Raw genomic sequence first — 27,770 nt, forward strand, 5'->3', positions numbered from 1 at the left:
AAGGGGAGGAGAACTAAGGTCCAGGGGAAAAAGCAAATAATTTGTAAATATATATTAAAATCACCACAGTGATTTGAAGGAGTTTTTCTGTTCTTTTGTTTTTTGTTTTTGTCTCAAGGATCGAACCCAGGGGCACTTAACCAGAGTCACTAAGTCACATCCCCAGTCCTTTTTTGTATTTTATTTAGAGACAGGGTCTTACTGAGTTGCTTAGGGCCTCACTAAGTTGCTGAGGCTGACTTTGAACTCGCAATCTTCCTGCCTCAGCCTCCCAAGCCACAGGGATTATAGGGGTGGGGCCTTGAGGATGACTTTTTGAGAAATGCAACTGTCTTTTTTCTCCTTGAGGTATTACTCAGTAATTTTAGTATTCATAAGTAGATTTGCTTGTAGCAATTATTTTGTGATATTTTAATGGAGATTTTTTTCCATTTCCTTCATTCTACATATATTATGTGGAATTTATCTATAAAGAAGATGTCTACCTTTCCTCCATTTAATTTATTTATTCAACCTTGTTATGCATTTATGGATATTTATTTCGTTCTTTGGATTACTAGTCCATATTATAATTATATATTTTTCTTGCTCAAATTGTTCCAGCTTTGTCTTTGGGAACTCTTTTAGTTGGATTTTTTGGGTTTTTTCCCCCACTTGGTAATGAGGATTGAACCAAGGAGTACACCACCACTGAGCTACACCCACATCCCTTTTTATTTTTTTATTTTGAGATAGGGTCTTGCTAAGTTGCCCAGGTTAACTTGGAACTTGCAATCAAGTTCAATCAAGTTCCTGAATCAGCCTCCTGAGTCTCTGGGATTTTAGGCATGGGCCACCATGGCTTTGATTTATTTTATTTTTACCTTCTCCCTCTCTCTCTTTCTTTCCTTTTCTATAAGTTTCACAAGCTCTTTCCATATTTTCTCTGTCTCAGTCCTAGAACTAGCCACTTTTCCAAGGAACTCTGGTTCCGTTAGCTGGAGAACAGTATTTTGCAACCAAGATCTGGGTGCTAAGTGTGCTCATTGCTGCTGGGGTGTCATTACTTCTAGGTTCTCTTAATAGAACTAGGAAGCCCATGTTTGTATACTAGCCTATGTGTATGCATTTATTTCTTTATATGGTTCTGTATCTATTTGCATACTTATTAAACAAGAGTTCAAGCTCATTGCCAACTCTAATGCAGCATCTCAGGGTTCCTTCTAGCTTTCACTACTTAATTATCATGTCTTTCAGTGCCAGTGAGAAACCCATCTCTCCTTATCTACAACAGATTCGTTTACTTGTACAACCCTAGTATACAAAGTAGTTTCAGAATTGCCAACCTGTACCTCTGCAAGACAATTTACCAACAATAATGCACTGTTTGTGTACAGTTCTTTCTGTCTTTATCTTATAATTTCAGGTCAAAACTTTGTTTCCCAAGGTTAAGATTAGTTTTTTTTTTTTTTTTTTTTTAATCCCTTACTCCCTTCAATGAGGTTATGTCATACATTTGTTATACAATTAGATTCATTTGTCATACTCTGAGTTCCCGACAGCCTGGTTATTTTTTTTTTTAATTCACATAAATAAAAGTCCCTCTTCATGGTATCCACTTCTTTGTGTTTTGATAAATGTGTACAATTATAAACCCACCACCACAGTACCATGCAGAACAGTCTGTCACCCTAAAGATTCCCTTGTGCAAGTCCCATAGTGAACTCCTCCTTTCTCCACACCTAGCAACCACTGACATGTTTTTTATTCTTACAACTACTTTTTCTGAATGTCCTCCAAATGAAATTGTACAATATGTAGATCTCTAAGTCTAAGCCTCTTTCACTTAGCAAAATGGTTTGAGATTTGTCCATGTTGTTCTTTGAATCAATGATTCATTCCTTTTTCTTGCTGAGTATGGACAGCTTCATATCCACTCATGGACTGAGTATCCACAATTGGTTTATCTGTTCCCTCTGTTGAACACTTTTGGATTATTTTTAGTTTTTTGGCAATTATTAATGAAATTTCTATGAACAGTCATGTGTAGGTTTTTGAGTGAGTGTAAGTTTCCAGTTCACTTGGATCAGTTTCTGGAAGTGCAATGGCTGTGTCCCGTAACTATATCCTTATAAGAAACTGCCAAACAATTTTTCAAAATAGCTGCTGTGCTTTACAGTCACATTGGTGACAATGAGAGTTCCCATTGATCTGCATCCTCACTAGCATTTTGTTGTCCACACTTTTTGAAAACAACTTCCCCTATCCTTTAGGCCTCTGCCTGGATCACAAAATAATCTACACTCTTGCCACCTACTGGTATGGGCGAAGGTGATTAGTGCTCTTCCTCTGTGTGCTAAGTACTCTCTGCTTTTATTTCCTAACAGGCCAGTAAGGCAGTTCCAGCAGACATTCTTAGGTTGGCATGAGAGAAGAATTCCTTTCTGGATTTCCCAAACCTTTACCTTTGGGCAGCCTTTTAGCTTCCTGCTTCTTTCAGCCTCTCATTAAACTAACCAAGGAAATCCACCGACATACTAGGGTGGTCAAGAGTCTTCACTAAAGACTCTTCAGTGGTTGAGGAACCAACAGGACAGACCACTTCATGTGACTTTCCAGCTGGTAATGGTATTCATTCACCAGGAGGGAGCTGAGTAGCAGGCCCCTGCTGCGGGTCGCTGTCTCCTAGCTTGGCAGTTAGCACATTCTCATAGTCATGAGGGTCTTCATTTGACATCTCTTCTTCATGCTTCATCTGACTGCTCTCACTCAGTATGGATGGCTGAAAAGCCACACAATACCCTGAAGATAGGGAATTCCTCGTGAGAGGATGGATGTCAGTCCCTGGACCATCTGTCCTTCCCTCTTTATGGCCTGTGTTTGAAGATGTCACTTCGTCCTCAGTCTGCTGCTGGCTTCCATTGGGATCTACTGGTGGGACATTCTCATAATCTCGGCAGCATTGAAAAACTACCCAGGGCAGTTCCTCTTGGAGATCCTCGAGATCCAAACCTGTCATGTTGACGTAGTCATTTGAGGTCTGAGAAGAATCCTCCCCATCGCTGAGTGGATCACCGTCCTTAGTTCCTGGAGACCAAAAGTTGGTACAGTCACTGGCATCCCCACAGGCTTCATGTCTTTTCTCAGTTAAGTCCAACTCCTGGGCACTTGGAAGAACAAACAGACTTTCAGGAAGGCTGTCGTTAGAAGTTAGAGTCTCAGCAATCTCTTCTGCCGGGGGGACATTGACGTAATCATTTGACTCCTCTGAAGAAGTGCTCGAGATGTCCCTGGACGCTCTGACATTGACGTAGTGTGTTGAGGGAGTGAGGTTCCTGCACATCTGAGGCACGGTGGCATTGTCATAGACACCAACTGCATAGCCCATGGCATGGATATGGGCCGTATGCCTCTGGAGGGTGATAGCTGCTTGGAAGGGCTGCGAGGAAGAAGAGAAAGTGACAATGGAAGCAGAAATATGGACCAAGTCTTTCTTCTACCACTACCGGGCTACCTAGTTCCTTCATTCATCCTCGGTCTTGGAGAAAAGCTCTCAGCTGGGGTCTCAGACTCAGCTGGGGTCTCAGACTGCAGGGCTCTAGCTGCCAGATGGGTATGAGTGAAGAGCAATCATGTAAATGTGATGACAAGCTGCAACTGGCTTTTGGCCATAGTGTGAGGGTTCAGTGGGAGGGGGAAGGAATGTCATAAACTAGAAAGAGCCATGTCCCTGTGTCCCTAGATCACATTGAGAAGCAAGACGGCACAGGGACTACAGGTAAAAGCTTAGATTTGTGGTGAGTGAGTCTGACTACTTCACCTCATCACTCTTTGCCTTTATTTCCTAATTCATAAAACGAGACTCATCATCGTATCTACTTCATAAAGGTTTTTGTGAGAGATAAATGGATCAGCACATAGAAGGTGCTTACAATAGCACACACACAACACTAAGAAATGCTTGCTATTATTTCTAAAGGGACACTGATACACAGATTCAGCTGCTCATTGCCATTTAGGGATCCTGGTCTGATATTTCCAGAACTTCTGAATTTTTGAAGAAAAAATTGGACTTTCAATCTATAATGTCTTCAATTTTTTTTGTGTGTGTGTTGGGGGGTAATCAGGGATTGAACTCAGGGGCACTCAACCACTGAGTCACATCCCCAGCCCTATTTTGTATTTTATTTAAAGACAGGGTCTCACTGAGTTGCTTAGTGCCTCGCTTTTGCTGAGACTGGCTTTGAACTCTCATTCCTCCTCTCCCAGGGTCCCGAGCCACTGGGATTGTAGGTGTGTGCCACCATGCCTGGCTGTAATGTCTTCAGTTTTTAAATGTTGATAACTAATTCAAAGTGTTCTTCAAATACTACAGAGTACAAACCAAACATATCTATGGGCCTAACACAGTTTGGATCTCAAGGCTTGGTGGCACACACCTGTAATCCCAGAGATTCAGGGGGCCGGGGCAGATTCTACACCAGCTTTAGCAATTTAGTGAGACCCTCAGCAACTTAGCAAGATCCTGTCTCAAAATAAAAAAGATAATTAAAAAAAGGACTGGGAGATGGAGCTCAGGGGTAAAGCACCCTTGGATTCAATCCTCAGTACAAAAAAAAAAAAAAAAAAAAAAAGTTTGGGGATCTAAGCTCTAGATGCAAAATCCTCTTGGGACCGACCTGAGTCCTTGAATGACTTTGGCAAGGAAGTTTCCTCTGCTCTGCCCCTTTCTCAGCCACTCAGACTTGCTACCCAGGAAGTCTTACAGGCAAGAGTAGAGCCCAGTGAGTGAGAGGAGGAAGAGGAAGCAAAGCTGGTGACGTGGGGGTAGCTGCAGTGTGAACCTAAATTTCTTTGAGCCTGGGTGATGACAAGCTGAGTGACAACAGACTCTCCATCAGCAGCATCACTTCACTCACCCAAGGATGACCACAAAACCAGAGGGACAGGACTGGCTCTTTAACAAGCAAACAACATGTCTACGAAAATCAGGACCCTGATGTTCAAAGTAGCCCCAGTGTCTCTGGTTCCTCTGAATCAAACTGTCGTTGGAATTGTCCTTGGGAGCTACCTTCAGAGCCAGATCATAAAACACACAGGACTATTGACGGGAATCCTAACACTCATCTTATAACCTTAGTGGCTATTCCCATGATGATTTGAATGTGTCTCCCCAAGTCCATGTGTTGAAGTTTTTTATTGTTGTTTTTTTTTGTTATTTCTGTACCAGATATTGAACTCAGGGTCACTCAACCACTGAGCCACATCCCCAGCCCTATTTTGTATTTTATTTAGGGACAGTTTAGGGACAGGGTCTCACTGAGTTTTGCCTTGCTTTTGCTGAATCTAGCTTTGAACTCATAATCCTTCTGCCTCAGCCTCCCAAGCCTCTGAGATTATAGGCGTGGACCACTTCGCCCAGCCCATGTGTTGAAGTCTTAATCCCTGATGCAACCGTGTTGAGAGGTGGGACCTTTGAGAGGTGATTAATGCTGTTGTCATGGCAGGTTAATTATCACGGAAGTGGGCTCCTGATAAATGGATGAGTTCTGCCCCTTTCTTTCTCTCTCTGGCTCTCCCTCATGAAGCTATGATGCAGCAAGAAGGCCCTCACCAGATGCATCCTTGATTTTGGACTTCCCAGTCTCCAAAAGGGGAAGACAAAATTGGTTCATTAGAAATTATCCCAAATGGACCAAGATACCTTCATTTGATCCAACACTTTCTACAAGGGCTTCAGTGCTGAATGATTGACTTATGGAGATTTTTGCTATTGAGGATCATTGAGATAATTTGACACAAACTCTAGTAGTAATTCCCAGAGCTGGGTTTTAAGTGTTTTTAGTACCAACAGTGTTGTTGGTGCTCAAAGTGATACCCACCACTAACGTCTAACACTCATTTGGATGAGCACGTTACCACGTCTTTGTTTAAATAATCAATTTCAGTTCTACATTACATACTGAATACTTGTGCCTTTCTTAAAACCCCAAGCACTTGCTCCTGTCTTTCTTAATTTTTCTTCCTTTGCAGGAGGGAAGTCTGCAGTTGGTCGTCTCAATTTATTAATAGGGCTGCAGGTGAGTGCCAGAGGACATGCTGTTTGTAGTGAAACCAGATCCGAGATCTGGAACTCATTCCCTTCAGTTCTTCTGCCAGAGACCTGTCACTGTCTCAAGGGGCTTGGCTTTTCACTTGACTTTTTTTTTTTTTTTTCCTTCCAGTGCTGGGGATAAAACCAGGGCTTCCCACAGGCTGGGCGAGTGCCCTGCCATTGAGCGACACCCCGGTCTTTCACTTGGCTCTTACCATATGCTCCGTGCTGTCAGAGTTTCGGGACAGGAGGCTCTCAGCACTGAACATGCGGGTACCCCTTGGCTGATGTCTCCCTGAAATGACAGAGAATGCACCCTGAAGATAGTTAGCCAGTCTTTGTGTGCTTCAGCCCAAACTGTCCCTGCCTGGTGGCTGAACTGGGTTTGTGTGGCACCTGGTATTTCCAGGTGGAGCCTGGTGCTGTGGTGAGGGGGTCAGATCCACCAGGCTCAAGTGCTCTGAGACTTGGAAGCCTCCTTGGAAGCTCTTGCGGAGCACTCCCCCATCCCTACCCGTATAGCTGGCACCAAGGTCTCCTTATGCAGGTCTTCCCCACACCTGCACACGTGCGGCTTTCCTCTGCTGCCCTAACACAGGAAGAGCCGAGATCCCAAGCCCACATGACCCTTGCTCCCTTTTTAGACCTCTCCCGGCCCCCACTTGGGGTGCAGCTTGCAGTCTACCTAGCTCATTCTTCTTGGTGCTCTCTGCAGGGCAGAATGGCCTGGAAGCTTAGAGAAAGTTGCTTCCAGGTGCATTCTGGGAGCAGAAGTTCAGAGCATCAGGACTGCACCGATCGGAAGGAAAAACTTACCCAGTTCTTCTTGCCGCTGAGGCAAGAGGTCATAAATATTTTTGGCTCGTTGTCTGGGCCGAGGCAGAGTGAGTGAGGGCATGGCAGTCACTGGAAGGTAAGGAACCTGCCCTGCAAGGCAGTGAGAGAGATGGTGGTCATGGTATGGGTCAACTCTGGGGACTCTTGGGGGCAAGATAGTCCCTGGAAATGTTCCCTACCCACACCAGGTAGCATAAAAATATCTTTTTAGACTTGAGCTAGAATCTCCGTTTGAGTTAAAGGAATAGGGGGTTCATGAACAGAGGCAGGATGAGGACGGAACTGGCTGCAGGGGCTCTTGGGTTATGTTTTTCCCAGTGGCTCTGGGATCAGCAGGGCCATGCAGCTCAGGACCAGGTAAGGACAGAGGACTCCTCAGAGCCATGCCAGGCTGGAGGATTAGTCCTACTAGGTCTCAACTCAGGGTGAAAAAGGGACTCACGCTTCTTCCGTTTGTTCCAGCTCCACAGGATGCAGGCAGCTGTGATGACCAGGAGGATGGTGGTGAGGAGTCCCGCAAACCCAGAAAAAATGCTGCTGCTCTGAGCGTTGTCTCTAGGGGGAAAACCAAGTGCCATGCTCCGGCTGGCTGTGGGATGTGGGGAGGTGGGCGGATAAAACGTTTCCTGCAGGAGTTAGAGCCCCAGGATTTGGAAGAGGAGCCCGAGCAAGGAAAGCCGTGGGGGAGCACACCCAGTGGTAGAAGAGTGGGGCATCTCTGAATAGCGACTACAAGGAGAGAGGGGACTTGGACAGGGCAGAAGAGAACCGACCCTTCAGAATGCCTACGAAGTGCTAGAGGTTTGCATGGGAAACCTATTCACTCTTTAGAACAATCCTATCTTGCTTTGGGGCCAAGGAACCTGAGATTAAGACTCAGGAAAAGTAATTCGTCCAAGATTACACAGGTAGGAAGGCCAGAGATGGAATGTGAGTTTAGGTATGCCAGGGGACACAGATTTTGCTCTTTCCATTCTGCCACACTGTCCTCCCAACTTGCAAAATCAAATCCCTCTGCCCCTGCTTCTCCTCGTTCCCACTCCTCCTGGGCTTCCTGGCTTGCTTGGAGAAGATTACCCAATTCACAATTAGGGAGTGGCTCTGTGACAGAGTCCAACTTGCATGAACTCGGTAACTCCCAACTTGTGGAGCTGGTTTCCAGGCAACAGCCGATTGTTGTGTGGAATTTAACCAATGCAAGTTCTGTACGACCTGGCAATTCCCTGGCCAGGCTGGAGCCTCGGCTCTGTTGCTTAGGCATTGAAATGCATGACTGTGCCTACTGAAACAGGAAGCAGCTAGTGGGGGTTACAGCAGAAATCAGTGATGGACCTGCCGGCGCCCCCAACATTAGAAACCAGGTTACTATCAGGGAAGGTTTTTGTCCTCTGAATTCTAGGCTAATCATCCAACTTCCTTTTCTTCCCCTGCCCCACGCTCCTGTTCCCCGTTCCCACCCCAGTGCTGGCCACTTGCTCCTCCTCCTCTGGTATTTCTCATCATCTGTGGCATGATCAGAAACCTAGGTGCCATCTTTTTTTTTTTTTGGGGGGGGGGTACAGTGGCACTTAACTACTGAGCCGTATCCCCAGCTCTTTTTAATATTTTATTTAGAGATAGGGCCTCACTAAGTTGCTGAGGCTGGATTCGAACAGCTGTCCTCCTCTCTCAGCCTCCCAAGCAGCTAGGATTACAGGCGGACACTACCTTGCCCAGCATCTTGGCACCATCCTTGACTGCTCTTTTTCTTTTATGCATACCTTCTATTTAACCAGCACGTTCTGTCTGCTTTACCCTGGGCATGGGCATCTACCCCAAACCCAGTCACCTCTTGTACCTCCACTGCCTCTACCCTGGTCCAAGCCAGCAGGGGTTCCACATAGAATTTTTCAGTAACTTTCCTAATGGCTCTCCTAGCTCTGCCTCCCATGTTCCACACATGAGTTAGCCTTAGAAGAAAGGCTACAGTCCCTACCCAGTAAGGACTTTGTGGCTCTGTATAATCTAGCCTTTGCCTACCTTCTGATCTCATTTGCTGCTACTTTTCCTCTGACCTTGACCTCCAGGGCTCCTTGCTCTTCCTTCCCATGCAAAGCATAGTACTGTCTCAGATCTGTCTCTCCCTCTCCCTGCTGTCTGCACAGCTTAGTCCCTCATCTCATTCAAGTCTCTTCTGAAATGAGACCTCCTCTGATAAGTCTTCCCTGGCCACACTGTTCCTTGAAATCTCCTTATCCTGCTCTATTTTTTTTTCTTCAAAGCATTTATGACTGATTGATACTATTTGATATTCATTTGTTTATCTGTTTTTCATCTGATATACACTCCCACTTGACTCTACACTTCCGGAGGTCATGGACTTGTCTGTCCTGGTCACTGATGCCTTCAACAGTGCCTAGTACTGAGTAGGAGTCTGATGAATATTTATTAAGTGAACAAGTGAGTGAAATGATAAACAAATGAATGAATATAAAAAGTTTTGAGGGCGGTACCACCATTATGGAAAACATTATGAAAGTTCTTTAAAAAATTAAAAATAGAGTGACCACATGATTCACCAATCCCACTGCTGGATATAGATCCAAAGTAAATGAAGTCAGTACAGCTGCATCCCAAGCTTGTTAGCAGGTGTCTACAGTCCCACGTTCACCACAGTGTTCTTTGCAATAGCCAAGATTAGGAATCGATCTAAGTCCCCATCAGCAGAAGACTGGAAAAGGAAAGTGATAAATATACACGATGGATACTAGTCAGTCTTAGAAAGGGAGAAAAATCTTCCTTTGTGTCTATGTGGAAGAACTGGAAGGATATTTTACTAAGTGAAACACATCAGTCACAGAAAGACAAATACTGTATGATCTCACTTATATGTGGAATCTAAAAAAGTGGAACTCACAGAAGCAGGGTAGTGTGTTTATCAGGGGCTGTGGAAATGTTGAGCAAAGGATATGAAATTTCATTTAGATAGAAGGAATACGTTCAAGAGCTCTATTATATAACATGGTATTGTTGAAAACAACGGTATTGTACTCTTGAACACTGCTTAGAGTAGGTTTCAAGTGTTATCACATACACACAAAAAAGAAACAGTATGTGAAGTAAGGCATTCGCTACTTAGCCCAATTTATCTATTCCACAATGAATACATATTCCAGATCAACATGTTGTACACAAGAAATAGATACAATTGTATTTGTCAATTGAAAAATAAAAACTAAGCTAAAAGAGAAGTAGTTTTGGATGGGTACTTCAGGCTTGTAAACAACTTTTACAAATTCATTCCTCATCAATGCCCATGTTCATCTGCCAATGACAGGTGTTGGTTCTGATAACATTTGTTTCCCCAAACTAAGCAATTTTAAAATTTATGATCCTTGGGTTTTATTTTTATCATAGCACTGAAATTTATACCTGCCAGTACTGCTAAAGTTTCGATTCCTGATGGACCTTTTATTTTCATTGGTATAGGACTGAAAGCATTAGCAGTGGATTTATAACTGCAGTTAGTTCCATGAGATTTTTATATTCTAAAGTCATATCTTTATTACATCTATTGTTATGGGCCAGGCTATATGGGCAATAACCAAACAGATTCCATTTTATCCTGAGACTCCATGTCATGTAGGAAATGTTTCTCCGGTGGGAACACCCCGCCTCTGTACCCATGAACAGTTGCTTAGCATGGTAACATAAAATGGCAATTCTTATACAATGTAAAATTGTTCTCTTTTTGCTTCCCATTTTTCTTGGACAATGTACCCTGTCAGAGAATGATTGTCTAGATATTGGTAACCATTCTTTAACTTGTACTCATCTAGGGTTGTGTTGACACACTTCCCCTTTTTCTTATGATTTTAGATCTCATGATGTTTGTTTGTAGTTTTGAATCATAGCAACAGCCACTTATGATTAATGTATCGACATGCTTTACTTATAGTAGAAAAGGTGTACTCTAACCCCCGGAGGGGGTCGAAGGGTGTAGACTTGCAACTTGCCCCTCTGTCCTGCCAACTGGCAGGTAAAAATGGTTCCATCTCCTGCTTTAAGATTGATTCAGTGATTTACTGGAATCTCGCCATAACACTAATATTACATTTTCTATGTATTGGTTAGGTTTTAGGATCTAAAAACACATCCTTGGAACACTGGGCTTTTTGTTTCTACAGATTGGAGACAGAGATCAGGGTCTCAGAGAGGAGACCGGGCCAGGAAATACAACCAGCAATTTTTATTCACCCCTAACATCTCCTTTCTTTCTTTCCACCAGCTCTGAGCAAATGCTCTGAGCCCAAGCTTGGTGTTCTTAGTGGGCCTGAGCCCGTACTGCTGGGTTAAAGCCTCCTCAGATTGGACAGGCTTCTGACTAAAGCAGAGGAGAGTGGAATCCACCCCTGTCCCCATCACTCACCTTTCCTGGCTGCTGAGAGTCACCCGCAGAGTGCTGGGCTCCAAGGTCCTCCTGCTATCCGATAGGGTCGTCATGCTGATGACATCCATTGTAGGACAACCTCTGAGACGCTCTCTGGCTTGGACGCCTGTGCCTTTCCTCAAACATAACATGCTAGCCAAATGTCTACTGCTCTTCCCATGTTGCTGACTCCCAGGAGAAAAGACAAACTGGTTTGCACTTTGAATTTAAACACCACTCGGTGTTTTTTTAGAAAATATAAGAATGACAGAAATCCTTCTAATCTCTCTGTCCTCCAAACGCTCCCTAACACACAACTTTACTCTCAAAATTTCCTCTTTTTAAATCTTTATTCACCAAAGTTCCTTGCCAAAAAAAAAAAAAAAAAAGTCTTTGAATTTTCTTTCTTGAGATTTTAATCTTCCATTCTAGAATTTTCTTTCTCCTAAAAGACTCCCTGAAATGCTAGGCTGAGTAGACCTACCAAACAACAGGTTCGGTTCTACCTGGGGCGGCTACAATGCTTACAGGAGGTGGGCTGTCACCCAGGAGCTGGTGTTCCCAGCGTGAGGAACTCAGGGAGAGCGTCTGGCCTCTGCCTTCTGGTAGAGTCATGAGGGGCTCCAAGGGAGAAACTGCCAAGAGGCCCAGGAATGGCTCCGTGAGAAACTCGTCATCCTCCACCCTCCAGAACCTCAGAGCGAAAACAGCAAACCACTTTGCCAGAATGGAAACACAGAGTCAGCCACAGGAAGCGACACCACCAATGTGCTAATGAGGCCCGGGGCACAGGAAATGCTGCCGATCTTCAGAAGACAGAAGAAAACCCGTCCTCTGCCGCAGTTTCCTGGGCAGGCTTGCACGTGGTTAGAAATGGGGCGGGAGAGTCGGGGATGAGATGGTCCACCCTGGCTTCTGAGACATTTTATTCTGAGGATTTTATAAGCCTCTGGGGTCATCGTGCTTTTTCGTGGAGAAAGAACACTGCGAGGTGCTTTTAGAGAGAGCAGTGCAGATCTCGGGCACCTGCTTCCGTGTGGGTGGGTGAAGGGTGCAGGGGCACAGGCTTTAAAAATGGTTTTCCAGGCGATGTTGACAGTGCTGGTCTGTGTTTCATGCTTCGACAACCTCTGCTGGGGGTACTACCCCCCCAAACGGAGGAGAACCTGGGCTAGCAGGGCCACTGGAGGCCATTTCTTCCACCCCTGCTCCCTCGAGGCCTGCGTTCAGGGCACCAGGCTGCTGACCCCCTCCAGCTAGCAGGGCTCTTCTGCAAACCAGTCCCAGCCCATCTCAGAGGGCAGGCGGTTCTCCCCAGGAGCTATCTGAAGTGCCCCAAGCTTTGAAGGTTGTTCAAAGGGAGAACCTTCTCATCTTCAAAAGTGCTTCATCTTAGGAAGGAGTCCCCTGGGACAGGGCCTCTGAGACAGTTCTAAGGACGGGAAGAACCTCTCTGATGCCACTTCCATAGGCAGGCAGATCCCCAGAGGGATGGTCACCACAGCTGTCTCCTTCCCCTCCCATGGGCATCAGGGTCCTCGCCTTCCCTACGCCACCCTGCCCTTCTGTGCTGCAGGCTCACAGGCCGGGGAGGTGACCGGCAGCCAGCTCTCCAGGGCACTCTGCCATCACAGGCCCTCACTGTCCTCCCTCCCAGGAGCCTGACCTGGCAGGAAACAGAGTGACGGTCAGAGCTGGTTCTAGGCTGGAGACTGGATCTCTCTCTCTCTCTCTCTGTTTTTTTTTTTTTTTTTTTTTTTTTTTTTGGACTGGGGATTGAAGCCAGGGCGCTTTGCATCCCCAGCCCTTTTTACTTTTTATTTTGAGGCAGGTCTTGCTAAGTTGCTGAGGCTGGTCTGGAAACGGCCTCGGCCTCCTGAGGTGCTGCGATACAGGCGTGCGCCCCCGGTGTCTGTCAGGAACCTGGGTCTCTGCTCACACCTCTTTTGGATCAGGTCTGAATAAGAACTAGGACTTCTGACAAGATCTATCGCCCTGGTGGCCAGTGGCTGGGGCCAGCAACCTGAGCCATTGCAATCAATGAGGGACAGCCTGTGAACCGGGAACTGGGAAGCTGATAAGGAAAAGGGTAGGTAGAACCAAACTGCAGAGCCCTGACTGCCATTTAAACAGGGAAAACCACGTGTTCACAGCCCGTGCCGCTGCGAGCCACCCCTTCAGGGCCTGGCTTCCTTCACCTGCCAGCCTGCCATCAGACGGGCCTCCCCTCGGGCCTCCCCTTCTCTTCTGCCCCACACCCGAGGAGCAGCCTCCCCAGAGGGGTCCGCTGCTGAGGCTGCTGTCAGGGCTCCAAGTTTCCACGTCCCTTCATCATCCTGCCCTCTTGTCCGTCCCCATGGCACAAATATACGTCTAGCCAATACATTCAACTCTTAAAATAAAAAATTAAAAGGGCGGAGGATGTAGCTCAGTGGTAAAGCAGGCCTGGGCTCAATCCCAGGCACAAAACCAAAGCAAACAAAAACCCCAAAAGCAGGTGTCTAGAAGATTCATCCAAACAATGGAAGTAACAATCATTCCTGGGAAAGGGTGCATGTCTAAACCTGAATGCTCTTGTGCTTCTTTGTAGCCATTTCTAATGATTTTAGGTGTTGCATGTAATGTGATTGTAAAGTAGAAAGATTAGTTCTTTTTTTTTTTTTTTTTTTTTTAAAACCAGGGATTGAACCCAGGGGCACTTAACGATTGAGCCACATCCCCAGCCACCCCCTCCCCACCCTTTAAAAAAATACTTTATTTTGAGATAGGGTCTTGCTAAGTTGCTTAGGGCCTCACTAAATTGCTGAGGCTGGTTTTTTTTTTTTTTTTTTTTTTTTTGTTCTAATGATCATACATAAATGGAGTATAATCTCTCATTTTTCTGATTGTACATATTGTAGGATCATATCTGTCATGCAGTCATATATGTACATGAGGTAATAATGTCTGTTTCACTCCACTATCATTCCCTCCCCCATACCCCTTTCCCTCCCTTCACTTTCTACCTAATGTGAAGTAACTCTATCCTTCCCTTTTTCCTCCGCCCTTACGGTGAATTAGCATCCCCACATCAGAGAAAACATTCAACCTTTGGTTTTTTGGGTTTGACTTATTTCACTTAGCCTGATATTCTCTAACTCCATCCATTTACCAGCAAATGCCAGAATTTCATTCTTCTTTAAAGCTGAGTAATATTCCATTGTATATATCTACCACATCTTATTTATCCATTCATCTGTTGAAGGGCATCTAGGTTGGTCCCATAGTTTAGCTATTGTGAATTAAGCTGCTGTAAATATTGATGTGGCTGTGTCACTGTAGTGTGTTGATTTTAAGCTGACTTTGTACTTCTAGTCCTCCTGCCTCAGCCTCCTGAACCACTGGGATTACAGGTGTGAGCTACCACACCCGGCTTGAAAGATTGCTTTTAAGTAGACTCTGTATCCAGGTGAGCAAAGCCTTCTTATGGGGTTTGGGGACTATGTACTATTGTAATGATGCTGCTACCACAAAAAACCCATTCCCGTAGGGAGGACAGAAGCACTGCATGAACAGTGTCAACCTGGGTTCAGATTGTCAATTACCAACTGGAGAATCTTGGAGGTCATCTACTCTTTTTAGGCTTTTCCTTGCATGTAAAATGACAGTAATAATAAAAACTCTGGTGTAATGCTGTTGTGAAAATCAATCGGACCAATGATGAAAAATGCTTAGCTTAAGACTTGACATATAGAGAGTTTATTAAATGGGGGATACCGTGTTGTTATTATGACATGGGTCTCATTAGTTTATACTTAAATGCTTAATGAACCACCCCCATTGGTGCCCTTGCTGGCCCCCTCTTTGATGCTTTCCCTGCCTATCTCCCACGTGTTGCTTTCTCCTTTGAACACATATTTCTGGGACAGTACCCACTGCAGGCACCAGGCACTGGGTTTAGCATCACGGCTGGCTAGCGCTCTGCATTTGATGTGGACCTGAATTATTGCCCCTTGGTACTCTGGGCCTTTGCACAAATTCCTTTTTTTTTTTTTTTTTGTTTCCCACAAAGGAATTTGCAAACTGTTTTATTTTATTTTTTTAGACTAGAGACTGTCTAGGTTAAATCTCTTAATTTATAGATTAGGAAATTGATTCTAGATGACTTAGCTGAGATATTTCATTTGTTAAAAGTAAAATCAGAACTCAGACCCAATTCAACACTCTTTTCACTACACCATGTTTTTCTTTATGGAAAATAAAGATGTATACAGTTCAAAAATATATGTTGTTTTATCTGAAAGCCCCAAATACCTATTTATATCCTATTTTCCAATTTTGCAGTAGTAATTCATTTGGGGAATCATTTTCTGATACGATTTTTTTCTTTCTTTTTTTTATTGTAAACAAATGGGACACATGTTGTTTCTCTGTTTGTACATGGAGTAAAGGCGTACCTGCAAACTGTTTTGTTAGGTAAAAATAAACATATTTGATTCTTCCTATTACCTAAGCATATAAATGTTGGTAACCAAAGAAGCTAGCCAGAACTAATGTTACCAATTCTATTTTTAACTCTCTTGCTAGGGCCTTTTGGTATTTTTGGAAGGTGTAGAAACTTTGTGGAACTAGCGATGAATCCCATTTTGCTAATTGTGTAGGTTAGACAAGAGGTAATATTGACTGCTTTACTTGTACAAGGTAGCCTGCTAAGTAGCCTTCTGGAAGGTGGTAATGAAGAGAAATAAGCCTCTAAAGGGCTTATAATGTAACTAGGACAGAGAGGAAGGAGAAAAGGAAAATTCTTGCTATGCATCTACAAGACCCTATAGTGTATATTTTTCATATTGTACTATTTGACAATTTTGTTGCAAACAATAGAACTTGATTTGGGCATTGTCTTTAAAAGGGAAAATTCATAACTAGCCTACTGAATCCAAGAAATCCAGAAAACTAGGTTTGGAAAATGATGAGGAAATCAAGGAAATTTAAGCAGAAGAGGGTTGGTCCAGAATTCTCATTAACCTTGTGCTGTTGAAACCTATTCTTGTAGTTCTAAGACTACTGAGAAATCTCTGCCTCACTGCCATTCACCACTGTCCCAGGAAATAACCATTTTTTTTAAAATTTAGACTTTTTAAGTTTAATAATAAAAAAAAAATGACAAGAAAGTGGAAATCCATTTAATAAAATATATCCAACAACCTATCGATGATAAACAACATATGGTCAATTTAAAGAAAAAAATTTTCAAAGTTTAAATTTTAAACTTTTTAAAAAATTAAGAATTGTTCAAAGTTTTTTTTTAAGAGTGTATCCTTAACTCTGTCTGTGCCTGTTAAAATATATATATATATAATATGTGTGTGTATATATATATATATAAGATATTGTGTATATATGTATAGTTTTTTTAAAATCAGTCTTGTGATGTAGATAACGGTGAGATTCACTGTTGTATGTTCATATGACTGTCTCTATCCCATCTCTCCTCCCTTCCCTTCATTCCTCTTTATTCCCTTTATCCTCTTCTGATTTTACTTTTATTCTTTTTTTTCCTTTCTCCTCCACTCTGCACAAATTCCTTTATTTTATCAGTGGTTTCTCTTTCTCTTGTAAAATCCCAAAAAAGTTGCACTTTGAAACTTTACTCTGATCATTTCTGGGTTTAGGGTCTTGAGGTGTTTTATTCCTTTCTTCTTCAGACTTTGCTTACGTGATTACAAAGATCGAACATCATTTCTATTAAAAAATGGTTATTAAGAACCTATTATGTATGGTATTAACGTAGCAAGTTTTGAATTTTGAATAATAAGAATGAATTAAAATCCATAATTCATCAAATTTGGGTTGTTATTATAGGTAATGAATTTAATGAGGCCTTTTGAGAAATAAAAGAAAAAAAATGTACACCTCAAAAAATTTGTTATTAAGAGAAAAATGTGGCCCATAGGCCCCTCCCTTTGTGAGCCTCTGTGCCCCTCTCAAGATCTGGGCCTTCCTCTTCCGGGTCCCCATGGCACTGTGCTCAGCTTGTGGAGATTCCTGGGCCCCTGTGTCTGTCTCCTTTGAAGTCTTTGAAGCCTCCAGGGCAGGGGCTGGGTTTCAGTGAGTGCCTCTCTGGCACCCAGCACGGTGCCTGACCCTAAGAGTCATTCGGGTCCTCTGAGAAGTTCTCTTGGGCACTCCTTGCTGCTGTGAATTTGTGACCTGGATGTGTCATGGGGTGAGATATTGAGGACAAAATCAATGGTCAGTCATTTCCCTGCTCCGAACTCATCATGCGGAGGAGAAAGGCCACTCTTGGAAGCCCTCATAGTGAGCTTGTGTTTGGTCTCCTTTGCCCTCTGGAAGTGTTAATAGCAGCTGTTATATTTCTGAACCAAAAAAAAAAAAAAAAAGGCCCAAATCGCCTTGTGTGAAAGACAACCCAATAGGCTTTATTTTTGAAGGTTTGGGGGCTGGGACAACCAGATAGGATGACAGAGAGGCTTCAGGGAGGCAGCCCCACCCTACACTCCACTTCTTTGCCTGGGTCCCTGAGGCCTCTCCAGTCCAGACAAGTCTGAAGCAGATAACAAAGGCAGCGCATACCTTGCTTTCAAGTTAAAGATTGGAGAGAGCAGGTGAGGACAGAACGTTACTCTCTTCTCTGCTCCCTACCCCCACACCCCGGAGCCCTTGAGAAGACTACCTGGAAGTGAGGAATGTGACTGGACTAGGGGAAGTTTCCTTCCTGCTCTTAGCTTCGCTCTTGTTGGGGAGGTGGGTTGGTGTTGAACTCTTTCCTTAATCCTGGTGCCCCATTGACAGGGCTGCCTCTGCCTCCTTGGTCTTCTGGAGGTCTCTGTTTGCCAGCCTCCCCAATGTCCCTGGGGACCTACCAGCCAGAGTGCCGCTGAGGTGCATCCAGAGGAGCGAGACTTCCCCTCGTCAACCCATCCCTCCTGCAAGCCCAGCAGCAGAGGTTTGCTGACCTCAGGCCCTCCCTGGCAGGACACTAGGAATCAGGTGGCAGCCACAGTGAGTTTCCTTGGAGGCAAGGAGGGCAGAAGGCCTGCATGGGGACCAGAGAGCAGAGCGCAGGACAATGGGACAGAAGGCCTGAAGGGGAAGGCGTGTTCAAGGTGGTTTTCTTCGTGTCCTTCAGGTGTGAGCAAAACACTTCACTCACTAACTAGATATTACCTCGTGATCAGAGTGCCCCAAACAGGCTAGTGTGGCCGGCAATGTGTTTTCACTTCATTTTGGTTTTCTTTTTTCTTTTTTTTTTTTAAACTAGCATTTTCTTTTTGCTCCTTTGAGTCATAGGACGACAGCTCGATGGGGCTCGGACTTCCTTCCCCTTCTCTCCCCTTATTAAAGCTGATGCTGCCACGGTCTTTCCTTTCCCTCTAGATCATAACCAACAACTAGCAGCGTGACCCTGTAGAACTGTTAAGCTGGGTCATCGCAGTCCTTGGTTAAAACTCTCCAGTGAGGGTTGGGGAGATAGCTCAGTCGGTAGAGTGCTTGCCTTGCAAGCACAAGGCCCTGGGTTCGACCCACAGCACAGCAAAAAAAACAAACAAACAAACAAACAAACAAAAAAAAACAAACAAAAACTCTCCACAGCAAAAAAAACAAAAAAACAAACAAACAAAAACTCTCCAGTGAGTTTCTGTTTCATGAAAGCCAAACTTAAAATGACCCACAGGTTTAGAATTTATCTTTTTTGGTTTACCCCCAGCCTCCTTGCATGTCTTTAAACAAATCAAGTTCTCCTGTCTCAGGGCCTTTGCACCTACCATGCTCTGTGCCTGGAGTTACTTTCAGTATGTACTTCCTAGCTCACTCTCTTACCTCCTCCAAATGACTCTCAGTGACATCCTCCTCTAACCTCTTTATTCTCATACATTGTGCTCCCTACTTCCTTTAACCTACCTTACTTTTCTTCCTAGTCCTTATCATCGCTTGACATGTCCTATAGTTCCTGTTTTTGTCTCTTCTCCATGTGACTAAATTGAAAGAGGTCAGGGACTTTGTTTTGTTTATCCTCAGTACATATGACGGTGTCCGGCACAGTAAATATTATACTTGTTAACTGAATGAGCAGACTAATATCCACTGGGGAGGACACCAGAGCGTAAAAATGACCAAGAGGAATCTCAGAACTAGGCGAGTGCAAGCTGGTTTAGTGCTGATTTCAATGGAGAAAAGGAAAGAAGCATATTTCTTACGCTGTAAGGTATGTAGCAATTGTCTTTGTTGCAAATACCAGGGGCTCAGCCTGAAGTGAAGTCTGCCCCCACGTGTCCCTGCATGCAGCAGGGTTCAATACACACTCAGTTATGCTACATTCCAGGGGAGATAAAGCAACGAAAGAAATTCCATTTAGACATTCCCCAGTGGTATTAACCCAAACTAGATGCTAGAGTGTCGCAGTTGGAATGACCCTGAGGTCACGAAGTAGATAGCAGGAGTCTAATTCCCAGGCCAGGTTCTATGCACCTTACCCCACTGACACATCTTGTTTCTCCTCTCTAACTTTGGCATTCCATTGGCAAAATTTTTGGATTTCCAAACCATTCCAACAAAGCAGATTTTTTTTTCTTTTTCTTTTTCTTTTTTTTTTTTTTTAGTACCGAAAACTAAACCCAGGGGCATTAACCACTGAGCCACATCTCCAGTCCTTTTTTTAAAGTTTTATTTGACACAGGGTCTTTAAGTTGCTTAGGGTCTCACTAAGTTGCTGAGGCTGGCTTTGAACTTGCCATTCTCCTGCCTCAGCCCCCGGAGTTGCTAGGATTACAGGTGCGTGCCACCGGGTCAGGCCGAGAACAATTTTCAAGAGGTGCTATTTTTGTCAAACACCTCTAGGCCCTTGCTTGTCTCTAAGGAGTCTTTTTCTCATCTTCACAGTGTAATTTGAAAATCACCCATGTAGTCTGATGGTCTTGTAGAGCTGGAATGTACCTGGGAAGAGGCAGGTTGAGATCAGGGCGTTTGCTTCCTGCTTTGTTCTCTGTCAAGCATCAGAACATTGTTTCATCTCTGATTTTAATGTTTCACTTCCTTTACCAAAGGGTGAGCAGAAATATAGCCAAACACTTTCCTACCTGGTCAGCAGCATCTTAGTTCAAAGGTTTGACAGGGAAGATGCAGGGATTCCTGTCTCAAATGAAAGGTTTTGGATGACCACAGCTGCATTGGTTTTCCTCTTAGGCATGACTGAAGGCAGTTGATGGTTCCTCCCATCTTCCCTCCCCAGCCTTACTTCCTCTTTCAAATAAGTTTTCATATATACTTACTTTAAACAGCCCTAAGGGGCTGGGGCTGTAGCTCAGTGGTAGAGCACTTACCTAGCATGTATGAGGCCTGAGATCTAGAGTTTTAAAACACTAGTCAGTCTTCCAATATAGTATTCCTGTATCTAGCACAGCAAGAAATCTCAACCTACCCAGGTGGGATGGCGCATGCCTATAATCCCAGCTAGGCTGAGGCAGGAGGATCACAAGTTCAAGATCAGTGAGACTCTGTCTCAAAAAAACTAAAAAGGGCTGGGGATGTAGCTCAGAAGTACAGTGTCCCTGGGTTCAATTCCCCCTGCCAGCTTAAAGCTTAACGCAAACAATTGTGCTGTGTTGGAAGAAGGTGTGCTAAAAGGAGACGGTTTATGTGGCTCCTATTATATAGGGACAACAGAGAAACCAAGTGGCAACTGAGCTTGAGCACTTTTCTGGAGTAGAGATGGATACACCCCTGAAAGTGTGGCGTCACCAGCCATTCAGACAGTTCAAGTATTTGCCTTGCTTAGACTTCATGAGCAGAGGTTAGATTTCTGGTTGTAATATGACTCTTCAAATCTATGGGCCTTTGAACTTCTTACTGTGAGTAATGAAATGGCGTTCTGGTTTCGACACCCTCCTCTTAAGAGATGGCAGCGGGAGGTCATTCCAGAGAGCCTTCTCTTCCATGTATGTGCATCTAAGGGTCGTGAAGTCGGGCTGACTAGGGAGGTATTATTTGAAAAGAGTTTTAGAGAAGACTTGTTTATGGCTGGCTACACATCAGGATACAGAACACAGAATCCACTACTCTTCAAGGCAAAAGCTTGGTGGTCTACCAATCTAGCTGGGTATTACCTCTTGTGTTCTAGGTCCCTGTTGGAAGCAACTGGATGTCAATGACACCACACCAAGTAACATGTTTACATGTTTTATTTATGACAGAGTCCAAAATTATTTGCTGGTGAAGGACACGCCATTCTCTTCCTCTCAGTGACAAGGCCACACCCTAATAGATCCAACTCAGTGGTACCCACTGAGTTATCTTCTCTGGATCTGCTACAGTCAGGGAGTTGTCTGACCACATGTATACTTCAGAGGGAACCAGGTGTGATTGGCAGAGAACTTCAAACCAATCCAGTGACCAAAGGGAGAGGATATGGTGGTAGAGAAAGGAGAGCTCACAAACCATTACTAAGATGGAATGCAAAGCAATTATATTCTAGAACTGGGGTAGGGAAAAAGATAGGGAAGAGCATGCTGTCGTCCATCGTCACCTGACCCAAGGAGCTGACCTGGCCTTTATACCCCATTGGACCAGCGTCTTAGGATATGGAGTCTTCGCCTGAATGATACTGTTGGGGTTCATTCTTCACCATTCCTCACCACATATTGGGGTTAGGAGGTTGGATTTTTAAGGTTCTCTATTTGGCACAGAAGAAAGGCATAAGTCTAAGGTTCAACAAAGACAAAATGGGAACACGAGAAGGAATAAAGGGCCAGGCTTTGGAAAGGACTGTACAGATGCACGTGTGTGTCTGGTATCCTTTCTAGCAAGAGAATTTTGGAAGGAATTTAAAAAGACTTCAGTTTTGTTCTGACTCTTTTATGACTCCATCCTCTTCCCTTTTAAAGACAGGGTTTTGCTAAATTGCCCAGGTTGGCCTTGAACTTGTGATCCTACTGCCTCAGCTTCCTGAGTAGCTGGGATGACAGGCCTGTGCCGCTGACCCTGGCTAAATTTATTGTACAATAATTAATTAAATCACAGTCTCTTTTCTTTTTTGTGGTCCTGGGGACTGAGCCCAGGACCTCGAGTGTGCTAGGCAAGCACCCTACCCCCAGCCCCTGAGCCTCTATTTTTAAGAAACGAGGTGGGTGTAGGTCCGTGCCTGTGGCAAAGAAAGTGGGGATAAGATGCAGGGCTGCAGGCATCTTTTCCAACAAAGTCTGGTTCCTCCTTCGGAATCAGCCTGTGAAAACCTCCAGGGATGTCTGAGCTGCTCTTCAGCTCACACTTTCCATAAAGAAACCTGGGGAGGAGACAGATCGTTTTCTAGCCCTGCTGTTTTGAAAGAGAGCAGGGAACTTGTTTGTACACCTGGATGAGAGCTGCAGGAAGGAGTTATCTGAGATATGAAAACTCAGAACCTAAATGACCTGCCAGGCAGGAAGCTGTTCTGAACTGAAACTGGGGCCTGATATCAGTGGTGCTAGAGAGTCAATAAGTGGAACCATAAACAAAACGAAAGAAAACATAGGAGAAGAGGTGGGTGGGGGAGAACCTCAGAGGGCAAAGCAGCCAACATAAGGGAAATGCCCCAAAGATTTCATTAAAAAGGGGGAGAGGAAGAGCGGCCTGCCAGGACAGCCTCTTGCTCGATCCTCCTAGAGCTCCAGTTTCCCAACTCCCAAAATGCCGATCTCACCACCTTCATTGGGTGGGTAGAACAAAGCTTGTTGCTCCAAGGTCCTGAGACCGGCACCCAGGGCAGAGAGCCCCCCAGAGGGCGGCAGGCAGAACAAGCTGGGTCTGCACTTGTTCCGATGGGGTGGTGGTGGCAGTACCCTCCGTAGGTACTTTGACAGTACCCAGTGGCATGACCAAAAGTGGAGACACATTGAGGATGGCACAGTTACAGGTGGGCATGGGTTTTTATTCTCAGTGCATGGCAGTATTGGTTTCTGCTCATCAGCAAAAAGCTTTATTGATTCCAAAAAATTACCCCTTTTAAAACTCCTCTTCTTGCCGTCTCAGTGGAACAACATATTTGAATTTCAGATTTGCCAGTTTATAGCATTTTTTCCCTAAGAACCACATAAATACATGCAAAACATTGTACATAGAGCTTAAATAATATCAAAATGCAAATACAGGTTGGGTGCGCTGTTAAGCGGAACTGCAGGTATGGCCACACACACTAGGGTACACATTGCTTTGATATCAACATTTGTTTGTCATGCAGACCACAACAGCCAATCTTTTGTTGTTTTTCTTTTTTGTACAAAAATACCTGTGCTGCTATATTAGTTACTGAAAAGAAGAAGAAGAAACTCAAAAGTCCTATCTGTGTGCTGATTTGAAAGGAACAATGTGGATAGATTTGTTGGCACATATAAATGGCATATTCACATAGGGAGAAAGCATGAACCAAAGGCCAATTCAGTCATGGGAGCTCTTCTCCCTCCATCTCTCCTAATCAAGAGGAAAGGGGACAGCAGGCCTAACTACAGAAGTTCTGGCACTGAGCTGAATGTAAGGGGGTCTGGTTTATTCTGAGGAAGAGGCTAGAATGGCTTAAGAACAGCAGGCATTTGTAAGCGCCCACCCCCACCAATGCAGTGGGTGGTTCCTAGATATGAAAGGTGAGCAGTGTGCATATTGGGATGGTATCACGGGCGGCTTCAATTGTAAGGCAAGGGACGTGGGGAAGAAAGGAAGGGATGCATTAAGAGGTTTTCTGGCACATTTGAGTTTGCCATGCCCCTCTGGGTTTTTGGCAGTGAGGTAATCACTCAGATTTGTCTGTGCAAACTGTCCCCTTGGAAGCTTGAAGGGAAGAAGAAACCCAACCTGAAGAATCCACAAGTGCCCAGAGGGACTTCTAGGTGGTCTCTTTCTTAACACCTTCAGGGATTTCATTTCAAAGATATTTCAAAGGACAGAGGACGTCCACGGGAAGGACGTAGCCCTGAGACTGTCACCCAGGGTCGGAACCAGTCATCGTGTTCTCCATCTGGAGCTCTGTCTCCCATCTAACATATTGCACAAAATCTTTTTAGGGGAAAGAAGGAGTCACAAATCAGATCCTTGCACAAAAACTCACTAATGGAAAACTCCAGGGGGAACAAAGTGGAAGAACCATAAAAAAATGCAAACCCCAAATCAGAGTGTCCTTGCAGACCAGGAGAGATTAATGTCTTTGGTGCCACTTTGCCAGCTTATTCTTTGAGAAACACAAATCCAACAGGAGGGTCCTAATCCTAGCCACTAGTTACAACAAGCCTGGTAATACATCTGCACTCGGGTGGGCGGGCGGGCGGGTGGGGCAGTGGAGTGCACCTTCATTTCCTGACTGCTGTGTCCCTTCATCCTGGCTGTTTTCCTTTCTATCCTTGGTTTACTACCCGTTTTGCTAGGTTTATCAAGAGAGGAATCTAGGATGATCATTTCTCCTCCCCATCAGACCCTTTTCAAATCCAAAGCACCATTTTGGGGAAAAGCATTATTAACTTATGCCATATTTACTTACTGCCAGTTGGATCACTGAAACTGAATAGAAAAAAACTTATATATAAAAAACATATGCACATAAACACTTAAACTTATTCAATTCCATATCAACAAAATTTATATTAAAAAAGTCTAGAACCCAACAAGTTTTTCCCCCCCTATGTATAAAGATGGCTGTTTGGAGAAAGGAAGTATGGTGTATTGGTTTTTAAACCAATTACAAACATACTAAGTCACCTGTCATGTTGGACAGCTGGTAACACACTCCCTTCCACAGGGTTACATGACGGCACTTTATTTTAAATCCTTTAAACAAAATACATATGGCTGACTCAAAAATATCAGTTTCTGATCTAAAGAAAACTATATTTTTTGCATAATATTTCTATATTTTCTCTCTTACTATGGAAACTAGAACACACACAAAAAAACTGTTGACTTTAAAAAAGTAGACACAAGCCCTCAGGCACCGTGAGAGTCTTTTGGGAGTAGGAATGGTAACATGGCCTCCGAAGCTTGTTATTGGCTTGCTTTTAAAAATGATCTGAGGTAAGAAAAGACTTGACAGAATTAAATCTTCCAATGTACTTAATAAATATGAATGTGAACACCTAACACCTTGGGTGAGCTGTTCCTCCTCCCCCCCCCATGAGTATTTAAGACAGAGAAAAGATAGCTGAAGCATGTAACCCTTACAAAACCAAAATCAAAGTTGTTTTCCTATTTCCTACAATGATGGATCCTGTAGTCATGGGAATGCGTAGTGGGCATTGTTTCTCTACTCTTCCTACCTCGGACAGCTCAGGTGAAAGGGGTGAGGGAGGAGGGGTCCAGAAGAAAAGGCTGGAGTGGACAGGTTCAGGTCACCTTCCTCTCCCAAGTGGAAATGTGGCAGTTCCCAAGAGGCTCGGGAGCCCTCTCCTTACTGCCCTCACTCAAAAGGCGGCCGGGGTGGGGGTGGGGGCTTCATTTATCTAATGGGAGGTGGGAATTGGGGACGTGAATTAGCTCCACCTGCACAGAAGAGCTTACGTCAACATCAGCAGGGATAAAAATGGAGCTCCTGCAAATATGGCTCCACCTTGTCCCAATAAGGAACACTTTGAAAAGTCTCCTAGCAAAATCCCCAACTCCTGAGAGGCAGGTGGGCAGGGGATGCTTTGGGCAGTGTTCAGGGCAAAAAAGGCACAGGGCTTTCCTGGGCAGCTGCTGGAGCACACTGCTGGAGAGGGGCTGGGGAGGGGCGTGTGGGAGAAAGGCGGAGAGGAGGCAGGGGAGCCCCCAGGGTGGGTCTTTAGCTCCTTTAAGTCAGCACAATACACAGGGGCCTCTCCCTTTGGGTATGTGTTTTCAAAATTGGAATAAGGGTGAAAGGCTGAGGCTGAACAAGTTGTGGGACACAGCAAGAGCAGAAGGCGGAGACTGAAGAGAATGTTGAAGCTGGTCCCCAGGCACCTAAGTTCAAGGTCTTGGGTGCCTGCAGGGAGGTTTTCTCAGATCCTGCCGGAGTGGCTCTGTGGCCTCTCCCAAGGCCTCTCACACTTACTTCCCCAACAACTGGGTCCTGCCCTGGAAAAGTCTTGACAGATGGCTTTGAAAGCAGTGGTCACCCCAAGGAGGACCCCATAATTGCTCGCTTTGATGGTCTGGTTTATCCTAGGCCTGTCAGCTTCTGGTCCTCAAAATCCAAGTCCGTCTAGGAGGCAGGGTCACGCTCGCTTCATTCTTTTGCCACCACTCTGGGAACAGGAGGAAGCTCAGGCCTATGGTAAAACGATGTCATACATGCAAGCTTCGTGGTCAAGGTTGACCTTCCTGGTACTTAAAAATCACATATACCTGACAAGAAGGCAGTTCAGAAGTAGAAGCTAACCTGGCAAAGAGAGGGAAACATTCTTACCAGCTCTTGACCCTTTTAGCAAAGAATCTGTCTGCCTCTAGAATCAAACTGAGGCTTCAATTGGGGCTTGAGGGGAGAATGGTCAAAGAGGATTCTACTCATCCACAGCTTCTCTATTCTCTTAATTACAACAACCTTTAAAAAAAAGAGTGAAAGGAAAGAGGATGAGGGCTACAAAAGACCAAAAGAACCTTAGGGAGGTTTGACTGGGAAGGCAGAAAGAACCAGGGGCCTTTGGGTCTAAGTACTCAAAATGGGCAAAATTGTTTTGAAAACAATCACTCTCTGGCTGATTTTTTTTTACATTCCATTCCTGCCTCAATACATTTGTGGATTATCTTTCTCTCCAAACACTCAGCTTGGCTTATAAATGGCAGATACTCAGGATAAAAATCCACAAGTCAGGAGATGGTGATGTGTGTGAACACAGGAGAATCTGGACTGTTGTGACTTCTTTAGGAATGGCCAACTGATAGACCATGGAGCAGATTCTACCATTACCTGCCTGGCACTTGACTGGGTCCTGCTACAAACCCCAGTTCAAGCGTAAGTTGGAATCCTCGCAGGGCTGTGCTCTGGCTTCTTCATGGTCAGGTGGGGGTTCTCGCACACTTGGGAGCGGCTGACATGACAGTGAAAAGTCTCATCATCACCTTATAGATGAGATGGATGAAAAAGGAGATAGGGACAGCAGGGATGGGGTTCAGAGACTGGAAGTTCAAACGGATGTCTCCAGGCTTTGGAGAGGGCTGTCCGAATGGGAGGCGACAACTTGCACTTGGCTGCTCTCCACGGCGTTGTTGTTCTTGTTGGCGTATGGAGTGACCTCACCATCCAATAGAAGCACCCCAGTCCCAGTCTTAGGAACATGTTCAAGGTTTTTGTCCTCTTGCTCATCCAGGAATGGTGTTTGTGGCAAATCCTCATCTATGGCGAATTCAGGGTGGGTCATGAAGTTGTGGATGGAGTCTTGGTTGCCAAGTTTCTGCATGCTTATGGAGCTATGGAATGCTCTGACCACTTTGATCTGTATCGGGGAAGGAAAAGGAGGATGAGAAAGTAGGTGGCGAGAA

The 27,770-nt window shown here is 44.6% G+C and overlaps 2 protein-coding genes across 5 annotated transcripts in view; both read right to left on the bottom strand.

The window, feature by feature from the left end:
* Positions 1 to 1,437: 1,437 nt before the first annotated feature.
* Positions 1,438 to 20,873, bottom strand: LAX1 (lymphocyte transmembrane adaptor 1). 3 transcript variants are annotated; one of them, XM_079107409.1, is made up of 6 exons: positions 20,639 to 20,873; positions 11,319 to 11,503; positions 7,353 to 7,495; positions 6,890 to 7,000; positions 6,289 to 6,368; positions 1,438 to 3,418 (listed from the first exon to the last, which is right to left on the bottom strand). In XM_079107409.1, exons 2-6 carry the CDS (start codon positions 11,468 to 11,470, stop codon positions 2,612 to 2,614), a joined length of 1,293 nt encoding a protein of 430 aa, XP_078963535.1. In that variant the 5' UTR covers positions 11,471 to 11,503; positions 20,639 to 20,873; the 3' UTR covers positions 1,438 to 2,611. The 3 variants fall into 3 exon arrangements, with proteins under 3 accessions (XP_078963535.1, XP_078963534.1, XP_078963536.1); XM_079107408.1 differs by lacking the exon at positions 20,639 to 20,873 and adding an exon at positions 11,847 to 12,490 and having other exon boundaries at positions 7,353 to 7,465; XM_079107410.1 differs by lacking the exon at positions 20,639 to 20,873 and having other exon boundaries at positions 7,353 to 7,499; positions 11,319 to 12,490.
* A 2,326-nt stretch (positions 20,874 to 23,199) lies between these two features.
* Positions 23,200 to 27,770, bottom strand: part of ATP2B4 (ATPase plasma membrane Ca2+ transporting 4) — a 93,123-nt gene continuing 88,552 nt past the window's right edge. The window contains exon 21 of one of the 2 annotated variants that reach the window (XM_079107389.1): positions 23,200 to 27,724. In XM_079107389.1, coding sequence (XP_078963515.1) covers positions 27,416 to 27,724 — 309 coding nt within the window. In that variant the 3' untranslated portion in view covers positions 23,200 to 27,415. The remainder of the gene's footprint in view (positions 27,725 to 27,770) is intronic. The other variant, XM_079107390.1, reaches the window with a different exon arrangement.

The sequence above is a fragment of the Sciurus vulgaris genome (genome assembly GCF_902686455.1).
Source record: "Sciurus vulgaris genome assembly, chromosome: 12".
Lineage (NCBI taxonomy): Eukaryota > Metazoa > Chordata > Mammalia > Rodentia > Sciuridae > Sciurus > Sciurus vulgaris.

What these genes read in the sequence shown, in the direction of transcription:
- LAX1 (XM_079107408.1), bottom strand. Translation starts at nt 11,933, where the DNA reads ATGACTCTACCAGAAGGCAGAGGCCAGACGCTCTCCCTGAGTTCCTCA. An exon ending in TGGGTGACAGCCCACCTCCT is followed by an intron (nt 11,504 to 11,846) that starts GTAAGCATTGTA and finishes CCTGGGAGTCAG; the next exon opens with CAACATGGGAAGAGCAGTAG. An exon ending in CTGGAACAAACGGAAGAAGC is followed by an intron (nt 7,001 to 7,352) that starts GTGAGTCCCTTT and finishes ACTGCCTTGCAG; the next exon opens with GGCAGGTTCCTTACCTTCCA.